This window comes from Coenobita brevimanus, chromosome 65, assembly GCF_032717465.1.
Source record: "Coenobita brevimanus isolate Jiangsu-jjx chromosome 65, ASM3271746v2, whole genome shotgun sequence".
Lineage (NCBI taxonomy): Eukaryota > Metazoa > Arthropoda > Malacostraca > Decapoda > Coenobitidae > Coenobita > Coenobita brevimanus.
Window position 1 is genome coordinate 32,998,921 of NC_137018.1, and position 22,114 is coordinate 33,021,034.

A 22,114-nucleotide genomic window follows, 5' to 3' on the forward strand; every position below is an offset into this window, starting at 1 on the left:
TATATATGAGTGTTATATAGTAACAGAAATATAAACTGTGAGTGTTTTTATGAATAATAGACAACACTAGCGGCGAACTATCGGAAATGGGATGGTCATACGCCCTCGTAATTTTCATTGCTTTCACTTTTTTTTTTTTTTTAGTATGGATTCCGAACTTTTTGAGAATCATAGATTAGTGTTTCTAGTGATAATATCAGGCTGTGGTAATCATATTACGAGTTGTCGGAAAGTGTAAAGTGGAGACTTCGTTACCCAACTTCAGAGGTCTCCACAAGTCCTACGGTACTCGATGAAGGCTCAACAAACACCCAGGGAGAAAGCTGAAGGTATGTGCCATAAGTATATGTGATTATAATATTCTAGAACTAATAACTGATTTTTGGCAAATATTTTTAGAGAGTCTGTTGGAGCGCGAATATGCTCGGGGGAGCCGCAAGTCAAAGCAAAACAAGCCCGCGGTGTAAGGGTTAAACATGTTTATCTCAAAATGATGGTGGTACTCGCAAGGACAATGGGAGTGCTGGTGATAGGGAGAGCTGGAGCTCCTATTTCACTAGCCATCAGAATATCCTGACCATCCCCCATTGCTGAACTTATCGGTGTGACACTAATATGGTGAGTAGACAAGCATACTCTCCCAAGCTCTTTTCTCTGTCTAATGCACCACTCTACATGCTCTTTACATACAGCTGCTGCAAATTGACTTAGGACCTCCCCCCACAAGGTATTAAAAAACACAGAAATCATAGTATATCACAGTGTTTGTTCATGAAATACCGGTACCATTCATTAATATGAAATCATGTTTCCCCTGTTTTTCAGGACCGGTTGGATGCATTTGGCATGGAATCACTTAGATCTCTAAAGTAATCTAAGGAAGTTTCTTTGCACCAAACATTTGTTAGTTCAGTCTTGAGGTTGTCCAGATTGAGTGTCTTCTTCTCTGCCATGTTTTTCTTCATCCATGCCCAACAGTTTTCTATTGGATTTAGATCGGGACTGTTGCTAGGCCAGTCGAGGACCTTAATCCAATTATCCTGAAGCCATTTTGTCACTTTTCTTGACTTGTGACATGGAACTGAATTGTGTGTGAAAAAGTCTCACCCATGAATAGCAATAAAGTTTGACAAATGATCTTTCAGAACTTGAATGTACCGGCCACCATTCATCATCAAACTCTTAGGAAGAAAGTAGAGGCCTCCCCTTCCCATTTCACCTGAGAAACATTTGAGGGTGCTTAACAGTCGGCACCATGTAAGCAGGGTCATATCGACTATGGGAGGGAGGATGACGAACCTTGGCAGAATGTACCTGGAACAACTGAAATGTGCTTTCGTCAGAAAACATAACTTTTCTCCAATCATCCAATGTCCAGTGTGTATACTTCTTGTCAAGCTGAATGCGCTGCTTCTTCATGCTGTCAGTGAGATGTGGTTTCTTGGCTGCGGTGCAGCTTGGCAAACCCAGCTCCTTGGATAGTTCAAATTAAGATGTCTTGTAACAGCTGGGGATGCATTCTCTTCACTTCTGCTGCTGTCAGTTGAGGACTCCTGATTACTTCCCTCTTCGGAAGTGTATCTGTACCTTTGGAAGTCGTCCTCTTCTTTCCACCGCCATGCTTGCACTCTGGTACGACATCAGGTGGCAGGCCGTGCGCTGCAGCAAGAATCTTCGTGACAGTTGACTTTGCACGTTCAGTACATTCACAAATCATGTTGATAGGGACATTTTCCTGCCTCCATTCAATAATACGGACCCTCACATCCCTTGAGCAGTACTTTCCAGGCATGACAACTCGCCTCTAGGAAAATAACAGGGGAAACAGTAATGCATATAAAAAAGGAGGGAGGTGCAAGCTCGGAGCGATGGGAACACATACTCCCACTCTCGCTTCTGAGCAAGCACTGACGTGCTTAGTGTTTCACCACCTCCCGCCAACACCAGAGAAGTTGCCAGTTACTTCTTGCCCCTAAAATTCACTTGGTAGAGGTGGAAACACAAAGCAAAGACAGACAACTCCCCCATAGCAATTCTGTGTGTAGGTCCTAAGTCAATTTACAGTGGGTGTATGATGCAACATACCTCACTACATCACAGGGGTTGATGCCAGCAAGGTAATGCGACCAGAAAACTTTGCGCCCGATCTCTAGTGGCGGACCCATGGAGGGGAGGCATGACGCGGGCTCCACCAGCATAGTTTTAGGGACCGAAACAGGAAGGGGCTCGGGTCTGTACTAGAGAGTGCAGGGCGTTACAAGGCCAACAGAACAGGAGAGGTCAACCAACCAGCTGGGTATGCGCAGGTAGGCTGGTTGAAGGATGATAGGGCTGGGCTTGGGTTGAGCCAGCCATGACCTATCAGATAGGATTCGAGTAGAGTACCTACATACTAAGAGTAGCGCCATAGGAGGTCCTGGTCACCATTTTGATTCCACCTCGTCCACTCATTCACTGCATTGTAATGTCATTTTCCACATAGTTGTTTGAATTTTGATGATAAGAGTGGACGTGATGCTGTGCTGCTGTGTCTGTGGATGGAGTAATAGGTCAGAGAAAGGGTTTATGCTGTACAGATTTTCTCCCTACGTGTCAAGTGGGGTTGGTGGAGGATTAGTGCCCCTCCCTGTAAAACAATTAACTCTAAGCCCTTGGCCACCCCGTTTGGAATACATGGCGTCTGGCAATGAATGAATGAATGAATGAATGAATGAATTTTCTGCAAATCAAGGAAGAAGGAAAATATGGCTAAACGAAGTCCGTCACCGATGAATGTGAGCAGACTTGTCAGTGAGAGAGAATGATAGTTTGTACAGCTTGATAGGTTATTGTGTTCACAGCATTAAAAACATGGAGACCACCTGTAACGAGTGCTTAGAAGTTATAGCATCTCCCAATCAGGCAGTTCAGAGAGCAGCAGACCTTACTTTGCTAAAGGAGTATAAACGAGAACTTATTACAGTGTCAGACAAAGCTTATGACATGCTCCTCAAAGTAGAGCTTATCTTTAGGAAAGGTCAAAGTGGTTTAATAGGAAAGGCAAATGTTAAAGAAAAACACCCATGGATGAAGCAATAAATTTAATCAAAGACTTCAACTTCCCACTTGTTACAACCTTCCGAACTAACTTATTATGAGTTAATTTACTCTCACCTGTATTTCTGCTGCAAAAAAGATGAATGAAGAACTTAAAAAAAAAACAGGAGAAAATGAAGATAGAACTTGCTAGTAAAATTATAGCAATGAGAAAACTAATAAAAAATATCAAGTAATCAGTAGGTCCTGTCTCACAGTGTTCCCTAGCCTTGTATAAAGTAAAAATCATTTGTAAACATCCTACATCTCATTCATCACCTTCTGCTCTTATATTATGCTTTCCTCAGTATTCAAAGCAAGTACTGTGGCTTTGCACCAGAGAGAGAGAAAGTACTGTGGCTTTGCACTAGAGAGAGAGAGAGAGAGATTGATTGATTGATTGATTGAAAATAATTAAAATCTGGCGGCGCAACTGCCAGGGTCAAATGCCGCCGGACAAGCCAAAAGACGCGGGAAATAAATAGTGCATATTCAGAATAAAGTTAATAACTATTACTTGAAATAAAACACTGAAAATAATAAAATAATAGTTAAAAGAAAATATCAATTACTTATAAAAGTGGAAGGGGGCCCGCCTCCTGAAGAAAACTAAGAACATCAGTAAAATCACTGTGGGCTCCACCAAGCATCGAGGAGAGACAGTAGACAACATCTGCCCCTCTGTGCCTATGGAGGAAACTCTGACACAGACCCCCCAAACTCGGGCACTCGACCAGAGAGAGAGAGAGAGGACCAGCATGCATGCTGGGCAGGAAGGAGTCAGTGAGCGCACTAGGCTGGAATCAAAATGGCGTTCAATCCTGAGCTGTTGCTACTCTAAGTATGTAGGTACCCTAGATTTGAGTGGCCTTGAGAGACCAGATGTCACTGCATCCATCTCTCTCTCTCTCTCTCTCTCTCTCACTCTCACTGTCAGGGTTTTCTTACTTTTTTTTTCCACTGCTTCTTAGTGGTGTGTTTTTCCTTTACCTGACCCTTTATCACTCTCCTACTGCCCTTTGTTGCTGTAATAAAGCAGAGTTCCCACTGATGTGTACTCTGCACTTGACATGCCTGGAATGACCGCTCCTGACTTATATTACCTTCAATCCATCCATTCTTTGATGTCACACCACGTGAGACCTGCCTCTTGTGCCAACTTCTACAGGTTTAGCATGATAGTGGGTTGACCTCTCCTGTTCTGTTGGCCTTGGGGCGTTGGTTCCCGGGCTGCTGCTTTCGCCCAATTGAGAGAAGCCCAAACTTGCCCCAAGAGGCTGCCCTATCAGTGGGTGTATAATGATGGGGCAGTTACAGTGCCAAGGTGTGCTTGGAGGATGTTTCTGTAGCTGTCCTGGTAGGGTGCCCTGAGGCCACTGCCACGGCAACTGGTCATGGTTGTTGGGCTAAGGGTCCCAGGTCCCATGCCTGGACCTAGGACTGTGCAGGTGGGCAGGGCCTGTGGTCCACCTCTCCTCACAATTTTAATGACATGGCAAAAGAGAAAAAGCAGAAGCTTAATGATACTAAATCACCCAAGGGGATTGGAGTGGCATCTTGGAATGTGGATAGTTTGAAGGGCATAGCAGGGGAAATGGTCGAGTCAGTGAGTAGGAGGTGGGTGGATGTTGGAAGTGTACAGGAGGTTAGGTATAGGGGAGGATCAGCCAGAATGATTGCCAGGTGGGATCATCGGTATATTTTGGCAGGGAATAGTTGATGGATATGGTGGTGTGGGTGTGCTAGTTAAGGGAAAATGGGTGGTATATGTCATGAATGTAATGAGAGTGAATGAAAGGTATATGGTAGTGAAAATATTGTTTGGTAAGCTTACAATTTCATTTATATTGGCGTATGCTCAACAGGCTGGCTTGGATGGTGTAGAAAAAGATAGATTCAGGTGACTTAATACATGTGGTAAGTGGTATGGGAGGTGATGAGATTGTGGTTTTGGGAGTGGATTTAAATGGTCATGTAGATGAAACAGCTCAAGAGTATGAAGGGGTACATGGGGGATGCACATATGGTACGAGGAATGTGGAAGGGGAAAGGATACTTGAGTTTGGGAAGGCAATGAAAATGATTGTATGCAACACGCATTTTAGGAAAAGAGGGAGTAGGTTGATTACATACAAGTCTGGGAGAAATAGAAGCCAGATAGACTATTTCCTGGTCAGGAGGGTTTATAGGAAGTTGATGAGGGATGTTAAATTTATAGGGGGTGAAGAGTGTTTAGCAACACAAATTACTGTTATGTGACATGGTGCTTAAGAAGCGGATTGTGAATTACAGAGATCTTATGCACCTAGGAGGAAAATATGGAAGTTGAAAAAACAAGCAGTAATGGATGCCTTCTTAAGTAAGGCTTTTCATCTCATTAACTCTCCTCCTCTTACTGACTCCCTTCAACCTCTGTCTCTTCGCTGCACTGTTGCATCTTTATCTCTTTTCTATCACTACTTCAATGATCACTGCTCCTCTGAACTGTCTGCATGCATTCCCCCACCTCTACGACGGATGCGTAGCACCCGTCTGGCAGCAAACTGTCATCCCATTTCTGTCCAACTCTCTAATGCAAGAGTTTACCGTTACTCCCAGTCCTTCATTTATGCAACAGGTCAACTCTGGAACTGTCTCCCTCTGTCTGTATTTCGAACCTCCTATGATCTCCAGTCTTTCAGACGCAGTGTGTCCAGGCATCTCGAAATGATCGGATCTTGAATTTGGCTCTCTCTTGTATTTTGTTTTTCTCTTGGAAGGGACAATTTTGTGGGCTCGTGGCCTTAGGTTCCTTCTTCCACCCAAAAAAAAAAAAAAAAAAAAAAAAAAAAAAAAAGAGTAGAGTGGTGGCTAACAAGGAGCTGTTGACAAAAGTGTTAACCCCTAAAACGCGGATCGTCGCATTTGCGACGGTCGGCCCAAAGGGCAGAACGGCGGGTCGTCGCGTTTGCGATTTGAGTTAATTTTGAATAACCGCAGGCAAGCATGCTCCAGCTGGTATTGTCTATCAGTCCCGCCACCCGTGAGCTACGTTTAGCACACTTGACCTTTGTACTACTGACCTTGGTTGTTGCCAAGTCTCATTTTTTTTACCCACCGACGCACCGATGCGCGGCCCTCCCTCGTCGTGCGATATGGCAACGCGCGGACGGCTGATACGTGTCAATCTGCGCCGTCATCTCGCAAGCACTTTTTGCTATTGGGAAACGCTTGTTTCCCCAGTTGTCACACTGTCATTTTTTCGCGCGGTTTGCCCCAGAATAGCGTCAGTCCACGCAAATCTGCCACGGTGACACCATGTCTTACTCGAGCTCTTCTGGTTCTGTGCCTTCTAGCCCTCCGAAAAAGGGTTTTGTGACCTCAACCCCCTTCAAAACTTTACCAGTAACTACCAAGGGGCTAAGTGACTCTGCAATAGCCTCAGAACTGTTGAAAGCCTCAATGGACTATGGCAGTGACGTCGGTGTTTGGTCGAGCCTGGCTGAATCAGAGACACAATCTAGTGCTGATTCAGGCCCAGAAGTGATTGTTTCTGTGCCGGAGGAGACTGTGTCAGTGCCCACACCTCAACAGGGAAGGCCCCGGTGAAAAGGGGCCTCAAATATGGGAAGGGGGAAAAAAGGAAGAGGAGCGGAGACCCCAGTGCACCGCCATTGTCCCCTACGCCACGTCACGCCACCGCAAGCCCGCCACGTACTCCCAGCCCTGTTCTCTCGTCCTCCTCGTCTGCTGTCCTGTCTCCTGAGTCGTCGGAGTCTCCTTCACCACCGAGAAAGGGAAGTAAAAGAGCATATTTACGTTTGAGAGGTTATCGTAGGCCTAGTGTTCGTGTTAGTAAAGTTAAGTCCCCTAGGCTAACTCGCACTAGGCAACTCAGGAGTCACGCCACCGTGGGTGACCTTGACCCAAGTGATAATGTCCCTCCCACCACCACCACCACCACAACACCAACACGGCCTGGGATAGCCTCTCCCTTACCTACTATTGCCCGGCCTGCCTCACCCACTCCCACACGACCTGCCTCACCCCCCGCTGCCCCAAGCACCTCCCAGCCTAGGCAGGGAACGCTAGATGCTTTCGTGTGGTCAGAGGGATCAGATTTTGTGCCTGAGGATCTGCCCTTTGACGACAGTGAGTGTGGACTTCAGGCTGACTTCCCTGTGGACGACGATGGTGAATGCGTTGACTACCTGTTGGCCTTCCTTGACGACGAGGTTATGGAGCACATCTGTACCGAGACAAACAGGTACGAGGGGCAATGTGCGCCAGTTCGCGAAGGAGAAGGTGAGGCGGCCACGCCATCCACGTCGCGGATGGCAGCATGGGTGCCTCTTACGATCCGCGAGCATTTTGTATTTATTGGATTGATGTTGCTAATGCCGCACAACTGGAAACATAAGTTAGAAGAATACTGGACTTCCGACGAGCTGTGCCCAACACCCATATTCAATAAATACATGAGCCGCGATCGTTTTAGGCAGCTGATGACTTATCTTCACTTCGCGAACAATGATGAGCCTTCCCAAACTGACCCATAATGGAAAGTGAGGGGAATCCTGAACATGATCAAAGATAAGTTTACAAGGTTCTTGCGCCCGTTCAAGAAAGTCATGATTGACGAGTCTTTGGTATTGTTCAGGGGCCGTCTTCGGTTCGTCCAGTACATTCCAAGCAAACGCCACCGCTTTGGAATCAAGTTTTTCGTGCTGTGCGACTGCAAGACCGGGTTCATCCTTGACTTCGTCATTTACACCGCCAGCAATGTCGATTTGGATAAGACTGACCCCCTTGGATTCTCTGGTTCTGTGGTGAAAGTGCTTTTGGAAAAGTACTTTGGCGAGAATCATGTCCTGTATACGGACAATTACTATACCGCTCCTAAACTCGCCAAGTACCTTTCTGAACACGGCGTCGGCTCCTGTGGCACTGTCAGAAGTAAAAGGGCACATTACCCTGCCTTCCCCGAGGCTGAAAAGTCAAAGCGGGGAGACGTGCACCTGAAGAAATCTGACAAGATGCTTGCGATCAGGTGGCATGATAAGAGAGTCGTGAACATGCTCACCACAGTACACAAGGGTGAAATGCTGGCAACAGGGAAGGTCGACAGAAGGACTGGCGAGCCTGTGATGAAGCCTGATGCTGTCATTGACTATAACGTCAATATGCGGCTGGTGGACAAGTCTGATATGATGATTGGAGAGATTGACTGTCTGAGGAAAAATCGTCGTTGGTACAGGAAGGTGTTCTTGCACTTGATTGATATGTGCATGTTGAACGCCTTCATCCTGTATAAAATCAAGAACAGGAAGCCAGCCAACTACTCTCTCAGACGATTTTCCAAGACTTGTGTCTACCAGCTGCTTCAGTGTTACGGCCAGGTGCTTTCTACAGGTCCCAAACGCCACCCTCACACACCTCCAGACCGCCTACAGTGTCAGGACTACCTTCAGCGACACCACCTGGAGCCACTGCCAGCCACTGCAAAGAGGGGGAAAGCACTGAGGAGGTGTCATGTATGCAGCCACACTACCAGGCAGGAAAGAACCTTTAGGCACACCTCCTTGCAGTGCAAAGAGTGCAAAGTTCCCCTCTGTGCTTACCCGTGTTTCTTTGACTACCACAGCCTAAGTAGATTTTGAAAATAAAGGTAAAAATATTTGAAAAAATACTGAGAGTGACAGTGATAATATTGTTTAGTTTTCTTTTATGTGCTGACAGTGACAGCCTGATGAGTGTAAATTAGTGTATGTACTTGTAAAAGCACTGACAGTGACAGTGTTTTTTGGTGTAAATAATTGTACATAGTAATAATATAAGTATTGCGAGTGACAGTCACTCCAGTGTAAAAAGATGAAAGCATATTTTCCTATTCTATGTTCTGACAGTGACAGTTTTTTGTGTATAAAATATTATTTTTATAACACTGGACAGTGACACTGATGAATAAGGCAAAAAAAAAAACAGATACAGTGAAAGTGAGCGATAGAAATGAAGTGCGAGTGGCCGACAGGAGCGAGAATAAAGTGCCTGCCGTAAGGCTGAATAAACTTGCGCCGAGGTGGTCTTCCTCAGTCCCAATCCACAATACTGGCAGTGACAGTGATTTTTATGGCCGTAATAGTGACAGGCAAACGTTTGCGAAGTCCTATGATGGAAAAAAAAGGAGTATACATGTTTTTTGCCGAGAAAAGGCAAATGTGACAATATTGACGGGAAGATCGCCACCGCGCTGCATGTCGGCCGTGCGCTCCGTCCATTTTAGCCTTATTTTCAGTTCTTATTTACAAATACGAATTCCAAACAACCTGTACGTTGTTGTATAAAGTGTACTGTGACAGATTGAGGCTGTGGTAGAAAGAAAACCGGGTTTCTGGAGGTGTGAGAGTGAAGACTTTGTTACCCAACTTTGCAAGTCTTCACAAGTCCTTTGGTAGTCCATGAAGGCTCAACATGTGTGTCAGGAGAAAGCTGAATGTAAGTACTATATGCCATAAAAATTTTAATGCTGTAGGGTTAATCTATGATTTTTGGCAAATATTTTTCCACAGGTACTCAGACCCCGCTACAACCCCGCCACAGCGGGGGGATCGTCCGTACACAGCCGCGTTTTAGGGGTTAATGAGCATTACAGAGCTCACAAGAACAATCTCCTGAGAGTTACTGATTCAGTGTGTTGATGGACAAGGGGCCCCCAAAAAACATGAGTAACATGGTGGTGGGATGAGGGTATATTAGTTGCAGTTAAGGAGAAAAGAAGGCTTTTCCAGGAATGGAAAAGGAGTGGTAACAAAGGGGCTTACTTGGCTGTCAAGCATAAGGCTAGAAAAGAGGTATACAGGACAAAGTCTGAATTTCAGAGACTTCTGCTGGATAACCTTAATAGCACTGAAAGGAAGAATATGGCATTGAAGGTGGCAGATCAGATGAAGACGGAAAAAGGAATATCATAGGTGAGCAGTGTGTGAAGAATGATGTAGGAAAGGTAATGGTGAACAGTGAGGATATTAAAGATGCCAGGAGAGGGCATTATAACCAGTTGCTGAATGGCTGAATTAGGAGTTTTACAGCAACATGGAAGGTTTGGAGTCAACGGGTCCAGTGTTTGACCCATGGCCTTTGATTGATGCAGCTACTGTGAGTAGGGCAATAGGTGCAAGTAGGAAAGGCAGCTGGTGTGTCCAGGGTGACTGCTGAAATGCTGAAGGCCTCAGGCGATATAGGAATGGGGTTAGTTAATGATTTGACAATTATGTATGAGTGTATTGTCCTACATGATTGTCTGACGAGTGTGATTGTTAATGTGTACAGGGGGAAGGGTGATACCCTGGAAAGAGGAAATTATAGAGGCATCAAACTTTTCGACCAGGTAATGAAGGTGTATGGAGAGAGTCCTAGAAGGTAGGATTAGAGAAAGAGTGAATATTGATGAGATGCAGTTTGGTTTTATGTCAAGCAAAGGGACCACTGATGCTATATTCATTGTTCAACAGCTTCAGGAAAATTATATATGGAAGAAAAGGGATATGTACCTTGTTTTTTGAAGAGAGAACCTGTATTTTTACACAGTTGGGGACAACGTGAGTTAACTTTTACCTGGTCGTGGTGTAGTGGTATGCTGCCTGGCTCTCACCTGAGAGTCCTGGGTTCGATTCCCGGCATATTGGTAATTTCTCTGATGATTTTTCCTGTGTAAAAATACAGGTTCTCTCTTCATTCTGACTTGCCGTAAATGCTTGGGATAGATTAAAAGCATCTACTTGCCCGAGTGCCAGGGGGTTAACTCACCCTCTTCAGGCCCACAGTGAGGGGCGGAGGGACGTTGGTTACAAGATTGTGACAGCGTGAGTTAACTTTTACCTGGTTGTGGTGTAGCGGTATGCTGTCTGGCTCTCACCTGAGAGTCCTGGGTTCGATTCCCGGCATATTGGTAATTTCTCTGATGATACCTTGTTTTTTGTTGATTTGGAGATAGCCTTTTGACAGAATCCATAGGGAGGTGGTGAAATGGACAGTGAGAAAGCTTGGGATTGAGGAGTGTCGGGTTAGAGCAGTTATGGCTATGTATGTGGGTGCTCACACCCAGGTGAGAGTGATTGGAGATTTGCGTGATGAGTTTTCTGTGGATGCTGGTGTGCATCAAGAGTCAGCCTTGAGCCTCTTATTTTGTTTATCATTGTATTGATTTGGTGTTGATTACAGAAAATGATAGGGAGGAGGAGATAAGATTTAGGAAATGGAGTGATGGTATGGGGCACAAGGGCTTTAGAGTAAATGCAAATAAAACAAAGGTGATGACATCTAGGGTTGGTGGCAGTACTGTCAAAGAGGCAGGAGAGTGGCCATGTGCAGTTTGCCCCAAGGGCATGGGAAATAATTCCATCATGTGCAGTGTTTGTGATATGTGGGTGCATAAAAGATGTAATGGTGTTAGATGTAGATTGCGAGATAATGCTGATGTCATGTGTGCAGTATGTCGGGGAGAGCATATGAAGTTTGTCAGGGATGATAAGATTGTTCGTGCTGGTTAGTCTTTTGAATGTGTGGGGGAGTTTTGTTACTTGGGAGACATGTTATGTGCTGGAGGTGTTGCTGGAGCCAGCTTTGTGGTTAGAGTGAGGATTGGTTGGAAGAAGTCGAGGGAGCTGTTGCCTCTCCTGTCATTTAGAGTCTTCTCCTTCTGTGCAAAAGGATCATGTGTTAGGAGTGTAATGCTTTATGGTAGTGAGACCTGGACAGTAAAGGAGAAGGATATTCGCAGGCACTAATGTGCGGAAATGACAGTGATTAGGTGGATATGCAGTGTTTCCTTGAATGTGAAGCCTGCAGGGTCTAGATTTACGATGGAAGAGCTTTGAGGAAGGATGGGAGTGGAGTGTATTGATGATGTGATGAGAAGAGGTAGGTTGAGATGGTTTGGGCATGTGTAGAGCATAGGGGATGACAGTTGGGTGCAGAAAGTGAGAAATGTAAATGTTGGAGTTACGATTCCAAGAAGCAGACCGAAAAAGACCTAGGACAAGGTCCTAGAGTTTGACGTCAGGGGTAAGGGACTGAATAGGGGGGCCGCCAGAAATCAGGCAGCATGGAAAGCTGCCATTAGGTAACCAAGGCCAACACATTTAAGCATGTTGGAGTTTTTATAAACGAAACAAAGTGATGCTTTGGTAAATATGCCCTTGTTTCATGGGATGCTTTGTATTGTGCCTTAAACTTCTGAGAAGCTTTTCATAGCATGTAAGCTTTAAAAGAAAAAAAAAAAAATCTTCCCAGATTTCTATCTGTCGTCCAATCCTTTATTGCCTCCTCGTGAGTGTCAGCCAGGGGCTAGGCTACTCTGTCACGTCCAGACATATAAGGTGAGTAACTGATCTCATGCTCCTGAATGGTAGTATGTGACCAGTAAACCACAACCACTCTGAATATAAGCCCTATGGGTCACATTGTTGGAGCATCATAACCTACCAAACCACTGGGCATCCATCTGTATGATTATCACCCAAAATAACAAATGACTTCCATGGTTAAGAAACCATTTGTCTTTTCCTTCAGTGTAGCATCACCTGAAGTTGCAGTACATGGAATAAGTGAATGATTGATGTCCACACCCAGGTTTCACCTCTGTCAAATACTGTCAACAGTTGCACACATTCACACAGAGTCATCTTTGTCTCCATACTGATTTCTTGCTCTTTGGAATGTTGCTTTATATATACATATACAGTACAATTGATCTGAGAACATGCCCATACAGGTGAAATCAAGGATGTCAAGCACATTGCATGTGGTGACTGCAGTGAACTACACAGACCCTGTGGCCAGACAAGCCTTCCCTGCTGCCAAGGAAAAAGCCCTCCAAAGTGCCATTGCTGTAAGTCACAAATTACAGTTTATCCCTTTGTATTTACAATTAACCCTTTACTTGCTAGTCAGCTAAGAGTTTCCCTTTGTCAAATAAAATAGGTATCAATGGTCAGAATCAGACAAAGTCATTTTGTTTGTTAATTTTGTAGATAATTTTTTTTTTTTTTTTTTTTTTTTTTTTAAATAAATAATAATAACCCTTTACAGGCTTTGAGTTTTTCTTGGCTATTATTTCAGTGCATATGTAACATTATTAGTATGGTGAAATATTGACTAAATGTGTTGTATTTTCTTGTACATCATTTGCAAGTAAGCTGCTGCACACCAGGTAAGGTCTAGGTGAGGAACACCTTCACATGTTGGCAATGATATAGAACATTCCTCACCTCTCTCCCTGTCCTCCAAAAGGAGGATGGTAGATTGCAGAGGGATAATTTAGCCTGCAGTGCACCAGGTTAATTTCCTCTCAAACCTGGGGTCACATCACATGATGGTAACAATATAGAACATCCCTTTGCTCACTCCTGTCCTCCAAAAGGAGGATGGTAGAATGCAGACTGGCAGTTCAGCCTGTAGTGCACCAGTTTCATGTCCACATGAGCCTGGGGCCACTTCACATGATAGCTCACTCCCTGACCTCCAAAAGGAGGATGGTAGATTGCATAGTGGTAGTCAAGCCTGCGGTGCACAAGGTTCATGTTCACATGAGCCAGAGATAACAGCAGCAGCAACTAATTAATTGAGAAAGTTTATATATATATATATATATATATATATATATATATATATATATATATATATAAACCCTGTGTCCCCTCATAAGGGCTAGGCATTGCGCCTGGGTAGAGGATTTAGGTTTGGAGTGTGTAACACTTTATGACTGATGCCCTTCCTGATGTCTACCGTTGACTCTTGGGTGGACATGAACCATTGACCCTTCAGCCAGAGCAGAGCACTCTAACCCACTGTGCCACGGCTGTTAATGAAAGAATAAAACAAAAATTTGCATTTAGAACTATGTATCCTGATTTTGTTTTTCTCACTGTAGGTTCTCAAGCATGCGGTAACAAGCAGCACAAAGCGGCTGCGTCAGGAGCACATGCAAGTGTGGCGGGAACTATGGTCTTCTGGCTTTGGTATCAGTCACTCCCGGGCTGAGAATGCACTCAATGGTGACCTTATAAATGCTACTATATACCATGTCCTTTCACAGGTAAGTTCTTCCTCTGACTGGAATAGGTACCAACTAGAAGACTCCAAATAGTATAAGTTCTTACCATAATTTAGTGTGATTAGGGCTCTAGCTCGCTGAAATAATGAGTTTATCAGGTCATTCAGTGTGCAGAATCTTTCTTTTGTAAACTGGGAAACAGTCAGACCTCCTCGATCATGGTTATTTGGTCCACCAAACTACCTTAATAATGAAAACCTGCAATAGCCAGATAAACCAATAAATGGGAATAAATGAAATTGGTGGAGGACCCAAGTTTACATTTACTTTTTTTGCCAGACACTTTAATATTAACCCCAAAACTGATTGGAGGAACTGCTGAATTGGCAGTGTTTACAGCAGTTAATTCTAATTTCGATCATGAATATCTCGTAATTCTCTTAATTAGTGAGCAAACATTGTGACTAATAAATTTTCATAAATATCCATTCCTAACCATCAATTTCCGTACTTGAAAATTTGACATTTATCATAATTCAAGCACCATTTCACATTTAGTTAAGCTTATCCTTAACCCCTAGACGCCGGGCTATTTATAGCACAATTGTCCTCTCAGCACTGACTTTATCCAAAAATAGCCTGTTTTCAGACCTTATTATTTCAGAAAGTATAGTAGTTAGGGAAACAAATTAAACACCATATTACCCACCAACTCTTTTTCTTGTGAATAAAAGCATCCCCACGTCTGTAGGTGGCCGCACTGATGAGTAAGGACATGAAGAAGGTGATTAACTTTGGGTGCTTGATACAGGATGTATTCTTATATGTGTGCATGGCCCCAACTTTGGATTTGCATTCATTGTGATAACTTCTCCATTACTAGATAAACTAGACACAGTTTTGTCTAAGGCATGCCCTATGGCACTATCACTGAGCCCTTTCCTAGTATCCTTGGAAAGAGGCTTGGCAGGAGTGGATGAGGCAAGGGGTCCACATGAGATGGGAACGGAATTGGATGAGAGGTGTAAGAAAACATCATCCTACACCTGGCAAAGTCACAGAGATGACTGAGGTATGCTTGCCTCATGTGGTGGGAGTCTGTCCCGACCCTTTGGTGCTGAGATCAAGCGGTGGCTACTTCTAACTGTGGCGTGAAAGCATTTGCGGTTATTACCGTCACCCAGCGTCCCCAGCCCACCAATTTCACATCAGTTATAATTGTCTGCTGGTGGCTAGGGGTTAAGTAAGTTTATCAGCATTCAGTTTATTTTGAAATTGCTCCAGTTGAAGTGAAAACTTATCTTCGTTACTAATTGCTGTTGAAACATAAGTAAGTTTGGAGTGCATAAGCCATTATTATACACTCAAACCTCGATTTAAGGGACCTCCATTTAAGGGCTTTCGGATTTAAGGGACTCCATATTCTACCTGACAAACGGACAAGACCATTCAAAACTGATACGTAATTTCTATGTTATACACGTCAAACTTAATGGTAGTCTAAGGTTACTAACAAAATTCATGTAAATAGACTTAAAGAAAAATTTAAAATACACTAAGATATCCCTTCACTTTTATAAAATCTCAAAAACACTACATCATGACCTAGAAGTACACTCAAACCTCAGTTTAAGGGACCTCCATTTAAGGGATTTCGGATTTAAGGGACTCCATATTCTACCTGACAAACGGACAAGACCATTCAAAAATGATACGTAATTTCTAGGTTATACACGTTAATATGTTTCTTTATACAGTAACCGTAAATTAATATTCATAATCATATAAATAAGATAAGTGAAACAATCATTGCATTTCATAATAACATTGTCTTTATATGTGGTAAAACAATGGACATTTTCAAACAAGGGACATTTTTAAGTAAGGGACAAGTTGATTCCCCATGTAGTCCCTTAAATTGAGGTTTGAGTGTACATGTATTTTGGGGTTGTTGGCACAGGCCGGTCTCTGCAAGGTGAACCTTGACCTTAGTAACTGATATGTACTGTACCCAATGACCTACCATACTGCCAGCTTGTATCATCATGTATAGTTTCACCTACCACTCTGGTCAAAATTGTGTTTCAGCACCTTTAGGGAGTAGAGGATTGGTTTATTTAGTTTGTTCTACCGCACATTGCATTCAGGTGCTTGCCACATGTGCACGGGCCAAGAATTCATTTTCAGAACTTTTATTGCCGAGCATTTTGTGGAATGTAAATTTAGTTATATGGTAACAGGGAAGGAAATTTATTGACCAAAGATGGAGATATTAAAAATAGATGGAAAGAGCATTTTGAGACAGTTCTTAATAGACCAATACCACCAGAAGAGGATATACCGTCTGCTCAGGAAGATTTAAATATAGAAACAGGAGAGTTGAGGCTTGCAGAAGTGGAGAAAGCAGTAAAACAGTTAAAGAATAATAAGGCACCAGGGGAGGATGGTTTATTTCCGGAAATGTTTAAAGTGGAGGGGGATAGATTAATAATGATCTTGACCAAGCTATTCAATAAGATATGGGTGACGGGGTTACTACCATCAGTTTGGAAGAATGGTGTAATTGTTAAAGTTCCGAAGAAGGGAGACCTGAGTGAATGTGGTAATTGGAGGGGAATCTCTTTGTCACCGATAGCTTTGAAAGTTTTCAGTAGAGTGTTGTTAAATAGGTTGGAGCCGGTGGTTGAGGGTATTCTGAGGGACGAACAGGCTGGTTTTAGAAAGGGACGTGGTTGCAATGATCAGATCTTTATAGTTAGGCATTTGATGCAGCAAGTTAATGAAATGAGAGTACCGTTAAGTCTTTGTTTTGTTGATTTTGAAAAGGCTTTTGATAGTGTTTCGAGAGAGACTATGGGGAAGATCATGAGACATTATGGAATACCAGAGGAGTTTGTGAGGGTCATTATGAACATGCATGAGGACACATTTTGTAAAGTGATGGTTGATGGTTGTCTGAGTGATTCGTTTGAAGTCAAGTCCGGAATAATTCAAGGTGGTGTTCTATCGCCTTTACTATTTATATTGGTCATTGATTACATTATGAAACGTGTTGGAACAGAAACCGGTGCAGGTATACTTTGGGGAGAGAACAGGAAACTTTTGGATTTAGATTATGCAGATGATATAGTTTTGATTTGTGATGGGCCAGAAGAGATGCAGAGAGTGTTGGACTGTTTGGTGAGTGAAGGTTGCAAGGTGGGTTTGGTTATTAATTGTGGAAAAACTGAAATAATCAATATGAATATGGAAAATGCACAGGAATGTGTAATTGGAGGTATGGTTGTAAAGCAAGTTGATAGGTTTAAATATTTAGGTACTTATTTAGCCAAGGATGGTTCTTTGAACTTTGAATTCGAGGAAAGGTTAAAGAAGGCTAATCAGGCAATGGGAATGCTTAAAAATATTTGGAATAATAACAATTTCTCTGTGCATACAAAAATCAAACTTTATAAGGTAATGGTTAGGAGTATCTTAATTTATGGACACGAGTCTTGGTACAGCACAGTGACTATGGAAAATAAATTCTTGGTGTTTGAAAATAAAGCACTTAGAAGAATATTAGGAGTTAAGTGGTGGGAAAGGATACCAAATAGTAGAATTAGAGAAATAACGGGAGTGCAGCCGATCGATGAATATGTTAGATTCTCACGATGGAAGTGGCTAGGACATGTGTACAGGAGACAGGGAATAGTACGAGGTACACCAGGGTGGGTGGCACTTGGTAGGAGAGGTAGAGGAAGGCCAAAAGAGACGTGGGTGAGGACAATGAGACGGGAAGCTGGAGATGAGTGTTGGGGAGATCTTGAGGAGTTAGCACAAGATAGGATGTGGTGGTGTGAGTTCATCGAGGCCCTATGCATCCCCGAGGGTGCCACAGGAAATGATTGATTGATTGATTGATTGGTAATGAAACCTTTGTCATGAGACATAGGAAGAGCTGAAAGGATGCCTCAGAAATACAATAGGACAATAAATAAAATCACCTCAGCGAGTAGTAGTCAAAACCACAGAGTAGCACTAACTTACCACTTTTCCTGTATTGCCACTAATTCTTTAATGTGCATAAATCTGGTATGGATAAAAAGAAAAAGTACCTCTGAACACAGTGCAAGAAACATAAATGAGATGAACCCAATAGTTTGGAAGCTATAAGAGTATTAAAAAAAAAAATGGGTGCAAACTGTTTATATATACAGTACAGTCCCTGCTATCCGGTATCCAGACAAATGGAATACTCAGAAAAACGGGAAAATTCAGGGGCTGGTAAAAATGTCAGTAAGTTATAACTGTGCGCCAATTTGAATTGACCGCCAAACCGCCATTTTATCGTGTCACGCGAGGCTGGGTGAAGTCGGACTAAGGGAGGTGAAGGCATTTCTGGCTAATGTAAATCCCTAGTAAATCCTCTTAACCAGCCCTCCACTTCCCTTTTTCCCCTACTTGAATTCAGTCATCCTCCACAATTTCCACAAATCACCAGACTGCTTTTTACCACCAGACAGTAAACAAGCTCTCATGCTGTTGTGTTGCTCTGATGGACGGTAATTTCAACACTCCAAAATGCCTAAAGAGCAAACTAAACGTAAGCGTGTCGTGCTTACCTTGAAACAGAAGCTGGACATATGCAACAGATTTGAAAAAGGCGAACATTATAAAACACCGATGACTGAATATCTATCTATCTATCTATTGCCAGACACCATAATCCCTTAAGGGGTGGCCATTTGACTTTGAGTTATTTGTTTTAAGGGGAGGGGCACTAACCCTCCACCAACCCACTTGTTCACACGTAGGGAGCACGTATGGTTTGGTTATATGGTTACCACCCAGCGTTGTAAATGGTTTCTTGGCTTACAGGAAACCATTTGGCTTGTCATTCAATGTAAAGCCACCTGTAAAGGAAAGAAAAGCAATAAGAAGTGAAAGGAAAGATGCGAGAAATAGGAAGAGAGGAGGGGAGGCACAGAAAAAGAAAGACAAAGGCTAAGAAAGAAGTAGGCAGCACTACATCAAGTGAGTGGATGATGGTCGCCACCACCTACCACCAATGACTGAATATAATGTAGGAAATTTAATGATTTATGATATCAAGGCCTAGGCATCCAAGCTCAATGAAATTTTCATGAAAAGCGAGACAAGTAAGTCCATTGAAAAAAGACATACTCTTCATCATTCGAGTGGTTTTGCTTAGAAAGATCTAGGGGAGCACCTATTTCTGGTCCTCTTATATAAGAAAACGCAAGAGAGTTTCACAGTAAACGAATAGACAAGTCGAGTGTGATTTCAGTATTGGATGGTTAAAATGTTTCAAAGACAGGCATGGAATTTGTAAACCAGACATCTCGGGAGAGAGCAAATCAACAAACAGCAAACGCCGGTGTTTTTCTTCCTAACGGACCAACTCTAACTTGCACCACATAAATTCATCTTAGAACGCATGTGTGCTGGCAGAGATGAAAAAAAAAATGTTAATGGGAATGAAGGTTTACTTTGTTGGAAGAAAAATAAATAATATGCTTGCACTTCATATGTAAATCATGTACTGTATTTTATTTTGTGCAAAACAGCTGATTGGCGGGTGAAGGGTGGAATGGTGGCGGTCAGTCTGGGCCGGGACCGTAAACAAAACTCACGTTGGGACACAGGTGTCGTGATGATTCACCAATAAATATTCAGGATTTTATTTCTTTAGTTTTCCATTTTTATGAGTACAGTACATACAACAAATTATTCGGTAGTTATGAGAATGGACTTGTGCACTTTGCAGAACTGCAAAGCATTGCATGCACATGCATTATGACCATGGTGTGTGTTTACGAGGCAGTTTATCAGGTGGAATCTCTTTGTGTGCTCCATGATGTGAGTGGTGAGCAACTGAATTGTATTTACTGCTGTGATAATTATCGCCTTTGTATAGATTTGAATATCAGAACTATGGGAATAATCTGTAACCGGGAAGGTAAATTCCCCAAGCCGCCCGGTTAACTGGGATTGTACTGTACTCTGTACTCTTGGCTGGTTTTGCAGATTTTTAAGAAGTGTGCATTGTTTTTTTGCAGAATTGCAAAGTACAACTCTCTGTAAAGAGTATAAAGCAGACAAGACATTTCTCTTTTGATTAGAACCAGAAAAACTAAATTTTGAAAATGTCACTGTGAACCACGTCTTGCACAAAGATGTGATGCCCAGTTTTTATTTTGTTTCTCTCCCAGGGCCCAAACTATTTGAGCAGTTCTCATGAATTGGGTATGGATGAAAAGGTAATTTATAAGCTAAAACATGAAGTTAACCCCAAGTGCGTCCTGGAAATAATAAAGATGCATGATAGGTTTGAACAGCGTTATGTACCATTCCAGACTACGCCTTTAATGGTTTTTCATGAGGAAATATGGGAAATTGGTATTTTTACACTTGAATATTATAATACTGCCCTTGAGGAAGAGAATGAAGCCAGCTGCATGAGGGAAGGCGGTTGCTCAATCAGTAGAGAGATGGCCTGCATTTGTAATGGACCCCGGTTCAAATCCTCGCTGGGGCATGGAATGGTTTATGGATTTGAATTTCATAAAAGGTAGACTTTACTGCTCTACCAGAAGACCCACCGACGTGTTGTAAAAATACCCCTGTTACTAGTACACCAGTCGTGTATTAGACAGCCCTAGCACATATTCAGTATGGATGGTGGATGTGCATCAAAGTGGTGACATGTGGAGTACTAGGAGGACTACTGGGCCATGGGGATGTGCCCTAGGGATAGACCCTGAAGCCTTTGCCCAGATTTGGACACATTTAAAAAACAAAATACATACGAGTATACATCCTGTCTCGGTGCTACCAATTTGCTTCTACAGAATTTTTGACCATTTTCATTTTTTGTATGATGTAGCCCATAATGATTATAGTGTTATGCAGTGGGTGTGTACAGTATATGACATATGGATCTTGCTAAACATGCACCAAATACAATATATAAACAGTACTGCATTGTAAACTGTAAAAACACAAGTGTAGTAGTATAAAGTCACGGTTTTGCACCTCCATTTTTTTTTTTTTTTTTTTTTTTTTTTTTTTTTTTTTTTTTGGAAATGGGCAGTAGGTACAGTAGAACATTGATTTAACACGAAATTGGTTCCTTAACCCGCCGTGTCCCGGAGACGTGAATTCACGTTCTCACATGATGTGCACTCATATCCCGGAGACGTGAATTAACGCGGCAACATTGCAAGGTCCCTAATTTGCACAAATTTCAATTTTCGCGAGTGATTTTTGGCACGTTTACACGGGACACCTTCATCTATTCCTCTACAAGATGCCAAGCAGGGACAGTGCCTTACACCGCATAACAACCCCCCCCCCATGCCATTGTCTCGGCAATTCACCTGTTACCAGTGACCTGGCCAATAAAGACATTCAGGGCCAGAGTGATTCCCCAATCGATGACAATGTGGAGGACAAAGTTTACATAGCATTAGAGGAAGAAACAGTCAGAAATGATGATCAGATAATGTGGGAAAAAAAAGGTCATGAATGGTGATGAGTTAGTGAGTGAAACAATGCTTATAATGCCTATATTACTGTTTGAAAACCAATATACTCTTGTGCTACATATAAATTCGTACCAAGTAAATAAATAAATACTGTTTATGAGTGGATAAAATAGTTACCCTCCCATAGAACTCGTTTTCTTTGGTGCCAGGCTGTTGTTAGAAAGCCCAATCAGGTAAGGAGGTACTCGTACCTAGATCGAGTATTTTAAACCTCAGGTGAGCGATTTCTCTATGAATTTTCGATGTTTCTCACCAAGAGCGGATGTTTTAGGGGGGGGGGGGGAAGGTCCAAAAATGTCGGGACTGGGGCGTACCACTACCCAGAAAACATCGGGATGGGGCGGGTTAAGAGGTTGCCTAAAATCGATGTTGTGCAAAATAGAAGTGTTGTTTTAAGAGGAATAAAAAAGTTGGGTATATGCCTGAGAGAAACACAGAATAGTAAAAATGCTTTTAT

The 22,114-nt window shown here is 42.8% G+C and overlaps 1 protein-coding gene across 1 annotated transcript in view; it reads left to right on the top strand.

The window, feature by feature from the left end:
- Window positions 1-22,114, top strand: part of LOC145405103 (uncharacterized protein KIAA2013 homolog) — a 458,993-nt gene that overhangs the window by 179,152 nt on the left and 257,727 nt on the right. The window contains exons 7-8 of the mRNA XM_080276618.1: window positions 12,827-12,943; window positions 13,985-14,149. Coding sequence (XP_080132744.1) covers window positions 12,827-12,943; window positions 13,985-14,149 — 282 coding nt within the window. The remainder of the gene's footprint in view (window positions 1-12,826; window positions 12,944-13,984; window positions 14,150-22,114) is intronic.